The sequence below is a fragment of the Crassostrea angulata genome, chromosome 3, assembly GCF_025612915.1.
Source record: "Crassostrea angulata isolate pt1a10 chromosome 3, ASM2561291v2, whole genome shotgun sequence".
NCBI classification, from domain to species: Eukaryota; Metazoa; Mollusca; class Bivalvia; order Ostreida; family Ostreidae; genus Magallana; species Magallana angulata.
This window is the reverse complement of record NC_069113.1, coordinates 8225107-8230660: the sequence shown is the minus strand read 5'-3', so window position 1 is coordinate 8230660 and position 5554 is coordinate 8225107. Positions and strand designations below refer to the sequence as shown.

General features: G+C 37.7%; 1 protein-coding gene across 1 annotated transcript; it reads left to right on the top strand.

Annotated features, from left to right (window-relative positions):
• Positions 1-953: 953 nt before the first annotated feature.
• LOC128178734 (uncharacterized) lies at positions 954-4384 on the top strand. Its single transcript, XM_052846039.1, has one exon. The coding sequence runs from the start codon at positions 1218-1220 to the stop codon at positions 4281-4283; it is 3066 nt and encodes a 1021-aa protein (XP_052701999.1). The 5' UTR covers positions 954-1217; the 3' UTR covers positions 4284-4384.
• Positions 4385-5554: the final 1170 nt, after the last annotated feature.

The window sequence follows — 5554 nt, the reverse complement described above, 5'->3', positions numbered from 1 at the left end:
GTATTTATGCATGCATGTTATCTTACACATTGAAGAAAAATTCTCGCTTCGACCATAAAGAAAAGAAGAAAAAAATTAGCTGGACAATAAATTACTTTCACGAAAGGTATGCGCTTATATATACCATAATCTACCTTTCCGCAACAATAAAAATAACTTTGCATAGAAATTACTCTAAAATACGCTGTAAAAAAGTTGTAAAATTTTCAAAATAGTAAGTATACCATGTAGCCCCTTCACCATTCAAAAGACTAATAATTTTTATAATCATTATAATTGTGGTAAATTACAATGAATACTTGTTAGTAGAAACTACAAGGCAATATTTATAGGATATATAAATATTATCATGTAACAAGAATGTAGATGTACTCAGAGAGAGAGAGAGAGAGAGAGAGAGAGAGAGAGAGAGAGAGAGAGAGAAGGAGAATTTTTAAATCATAAGATCATAAAAATTATGGGTGATATTGCTTACATGTTACATAATCTAAATAAAAGCTATTGAACCTTTCAATTAATTTAATATAGTTTTATAGACATATTGTTCGTGTTTAGTGTCACAAGTATTGTTCTCGATGGTCAGTAACGAGCTTTAAAATAGAGTTTACAAAAGACGATCTTTGGTTTTCTTATTTAAAAATAAGCCAGGGCGAGAAATTTTTATGCAAATTTTAATAATTTTGAAATTATCAAACAACGCCCTGAAAGTATCGCACGTGCATGCCTTACTAACGCTTCATTGTTTTCTCCTACACCGTCACCTACTTTTTTCTGTATTTCTATAAAAGGGTAATAATACTTATTTCGGTGTGTTTTCCTAATTGCTGAGAATAATTCATAAAGTTGATGAAACGATAACCACAGTAATAATTGCAATCGTTAACGGTGCTATTTTAATTCCTTCTGTATTCATCGACTCGTCGAGGTATATATAAAGCCCCGCTCTCCTTTCCCTGTTCAGTTGTCATTTGCCCACGGTCGACGGTGATGGACCTACAGCACTTAAGATATGTCAGTTGAGTTTGTCATCAAACCGCACGCTCTGAACAAAGGCCCCATCTACTGTTGATTATTTCTGCATAAATTTGTGAACAAACACCTGCGTTTTAGTGAAAGATTCAAGGAAATCAAAAGTGTTGTGAGCGCATCATAGGATGCTCATTTTCTAATCACCTGAAAAAGGAGACATTTTAAACTTTTAATACAACATAGGGAAAATGAAGTTGTCAAGACGTATTTTTCAGTTTGTTGTGTTGGTCTCTGTTTTGGGGTGGACTTTCGCTGCTTCGCCTTCTACCTGTTACAAATGCAAACATGGAGACACTTGTAAACCGCCTAAATGTGTGTGCTGTGGAAAAGACATGCCTCTTGAAAAATCCAAAACACCCCAGATGGTTTTTTTTACTTTCGATGATGCTGTAAATACCTATGTGGCCAGCTTTTATAGAAAACTTTTTGACGCCAACCGTAGAAATCCAAACGGTTGCCCGATATCAATGACTTTATTTATTTCGCATGCGAACACAGTGTATTCATTGGTAAGAGAATTTTATCAAAAAGGATTCGAAATTGCCTCTCATAGTGTTACCCACAGTCATCCAAGTATGGATACTTTCAAAACCGAAGCGGGAAAGCAAAAAGAAAACTTGGCTAAAAAAGCCCGGATTCCAAAGTCTGAGATCCAGGGGTGGAGAAGCCCGTTTTTAGAGCCAATGGGAGATGCACAACCAAATATCCTACAGGAGTTGGGATATGAATATGACGCTACGCTAACCATTAGCAGACGAAAACAATCGGAACATGCCCCTCTACCATTCACGCTTGACTATGGATGGCCATATGACTGTAAAATCAACCCATGTCCAAAATCAGTGCACCGAGGGTTCTGGGAAGTTCCGGTCGTTTCCGTTACCGACTATCTTGGAGAATACGACTGCGTGTATGTAGATGGTTGTAACAATCCCCCGCCTGACGAGGAATCAGCTTACAACTTCCTGTGGGAAAACTTCAACAGTTACTACAAGACAAACAGGGCACCTTTCGGAATTAACATGCATGCCGCATGGTTTTATGTTCCTGAAAGGTTAAATGCAATGGATAGGTTTATTCAGGATTTATTAAAGCTGGACGACGTATACATTGTCTCTGTAAAGCAAGTTATTGCTTGGTTAAAATCTCCAACTCCATTGGAGGAGCTTAAAGACTTCCAACCATGGTCTTGTGCAAATCCTCGTGATAGAGATGCCCCAAAATTGCACGCAAAGGGGTATTTTGCCAATGATGAACCCAAGCGTAACATGGTAAGAGCTCCAAGCGTACCAAGATCGGAAATCGCCCATAATGTTCATGGTGCGCACACTCATGAACAGATAGTTCATAGTGTGCACACTCATGAACAGACACACAGAAGGACAAATGCCCATTCCTCATATCAGCCACGCGATTCGCATCCTCTACAAAGATCACACAATGTTCACCATTCGGCGAATAGACATTCAAATACAGCTCAGGCACATCAGTCGTTAGGAAACTCCTACATATATCAACGAATGCTTCGTAGAAAGGCATTAAGAGAAAAGAGCAGAACGACAACAACAACATTGCCTCCACCTCCAGTTCGTCAAAATCATGCAGATTTAAGCTTGTCGATACCAACCCCACCAAAACAACTGATACAACAAACCAAGCCAAGACAGCACCTGAACGCTTCGCCCATATACACATGGCAGTCTTTTCTCACAAATGTGGTGAACAATGAGCCCATGCAACAGAAGGCGGCAACAAAGCCAGATCAAGGAACTCCTCTTGGCTTGATCAACAGGTCCTCGCACTCTCATAATTCACATTACGCGCACGGTCCTTTGGAAAGACACCACCAAACTCCGCCAAAGGTCCACGTCCCTCAGCTGGCGGGTAGCAACAATCAAGAGAGGCACCAACACAAATCTAGGGCATATAACTACGTGGAGACAACAACACAACAACCTTATTTTTCATTTGTTCAATCGAACTCCAACTCAATCGTTCCTAAAGTGGAAAAAAGTAATCCCGTATCACCTGTGACAACTACAATTTCTCCAAGATCTAGAGATACAACGAGCAGTTTAAGATTTGAAGGCCAGTTGGGTGATGAGAATAGGAATGAAAATTCCCCTTTTATATCATCTGTAAGGGAATGGATTGAAACACAAAAGAAACAAGCTAATGCAGGTTCTGGTCAAAGACAAAGCAATGTTTTATTTCAGTCAGCTGGATTTCGATCCCTCAACACCGAGCAAACAACACAGAGAAGTAATGTTGATCAAGACACAACCATGGGACCATCTACAACTCCAACCAGTCCACAGACGGTGATGGAGAGTCCTTGCAAACAAGGAGTAAATTGTAAACTCCCCGAGTGCTTCTGCAAAACTACCAAATACCCAACATCCATGAACCCGCAGGATATACCGCAAATTGTATATATTACAATTGATGGACCTATCAACTTCCTCACCTACTCAAAGATGAAGACCTTGTTCAAAGAGAACAGACAAAATCCCAATGGATGCCGAATAGGGGCCACCTTCTTTGCCAATGGAAGAGGAACCAGTTATCGCTTGGCCAACATATTAAACAATGATGGTATTGAAATTGGAATGAACGGACAACAAACGACCCCTTATGAGTCCTCTGAGGGACTTCAAGCGGATATAAATCAGCAATCCGATTACCTACGCACATACGCCGGTATATCTGAAGAAAACATCCAAGGATGGAGATCACCTCAACTTTCTGAAGAAATGAATTCCAACATCAATGTCTTACGTAATAAAACCTTATATGATTCATCACTCGTTTTGAAAAACCAAACCGGTTTGAATGAGGATAAACCATGGCCTTTCACGTTAGACTTTTTGAATTGTGAACGAGAAAATTGTTCTTCAAAAACAAGCGCTGGAATTTGGGAAGTTCCTATTATTCCAATGAAAGCACAGAGTGACGAGTCATGTGCATATGCAGATAAATGCAGAGGTCCAAAGACAACACAGGAAACCGTTGATTACTTGATGAAAAACTTTAATTCTTACTACGAAAGAAACAGGGCACCATTTGGCATTCATATATCACGTGATTGGTTTTACTGGTATAACAACAGAAATTTTGCAGGACTTTCAGACTTCATAGACAAATTATTACAAAAGAAAGACGTTTACATTGTACCAGTGTCCAAATTATTACAGTGGGTAAAAAATCCAATTTCCTTATCGTCCGTTAAGTCATTTGCATCTTGGAGTTGTTAGAAAGTTATTTCCTGGTGTGAATGGGTTGTGTATTTGATTATTTTAATTTATTAAGTTTTGCATGCTGTTGTGATTTTAAAATAAAAGTTGAAAACCCTTTACCTTTCATTTATGACTCTGTCTCACTTAGGGAAAGGCGACCTGAGCTGACCCATACTCTATGATTTGTGGATCTTAAAATAGATTTTGGTTTTTAAATTAATACTTTTTGACACGTAAGGCGGAAAAACGAAGGTTGAACGTCAAAGTTGCATAATCAGCCATCCAAGTTTAAGTTTCTGTATCCAATAAAAAATGATCAGGTAATTATAAAAATAATTTACAAGCGATTTTGAGAACAAGTGCAAGCAAGTTATAAAATGAAATAATCAAATAAAACCACATCTCAAAGAGTTTGAGGAAGGAAATCATTTTTGTTCATAATTGTTTTACTCTGTCACTGTTCTTTTCGTTTCTATTCTAGAATAATAAAAAAAACCGTTCATGCTCAACTGTCAACAAATTTTAATTGTCAATTTATTACTCAATAACAATTGAAAACTGTTATTAGGAAAAATCATTGACTAAAGATGAGACTTTTGTCGTCTAATTAATCAAACATTTTGTTATGTTTGCGGTCTGTTTACCACTCGTTTTCATGACTTCCTGGAAAGTTAATAAGTAAGCTTATTAATATTTAAACACATTTTGTGTTAAAACCTAGCCATCCACTCCCGCACAGGAACAATGATCGCCAGGAAAATTGATGTCACACCAAGTCTTCAAACGTCATTTAAAATTGTTATTCGGGCAATCAGCGAAAGCCCCGTTTTGTTCTAATCTTAAATGTAAAAATTACAATTTTCACGTGCAGGATTTTATACAAAATTGTGTTTTGCATAATCATTTCCAATTATGCAAACTTAGTTACATCACAGACGATTTTTTTTCTGCATAAAATTTGCGCAGTGAGTCATTTGCAGTGAGGTGTTCCTTTGCTAGTAGAAGTATTTTGTCAATAACAGCCATGTTATTTTTCTTTGTATATGAAATGATAAACGATATTTTAAAGACAGCCCCTACATCTCCGACTGCAAAATCGTGAGCAGCACTGAAACATACATACATGTAACTAGGATGTGAGTGTTCGCGTCTCTGTTTGTTCATAGTGCTACCTATGGCGTCTTTATGTCACATAAGACATGAAATTAACACTTTCATGCGACCCTTTTTTATCCCCGTGTCATAAATTTCCATTTTTGTCTGTTTCACGCAGAAAGAAAAGTAAAGAA

Bases quoted from the DNA above. Each gene is read 5' to 3' on its own strand.
- LOC128178734 (XM_052846039.1), top strand. From the start codon at position 1,218: ATGAAGTTGTCAAGACGTATTTTTCAGTTTGTTGTGTTGGTCTCTGTT.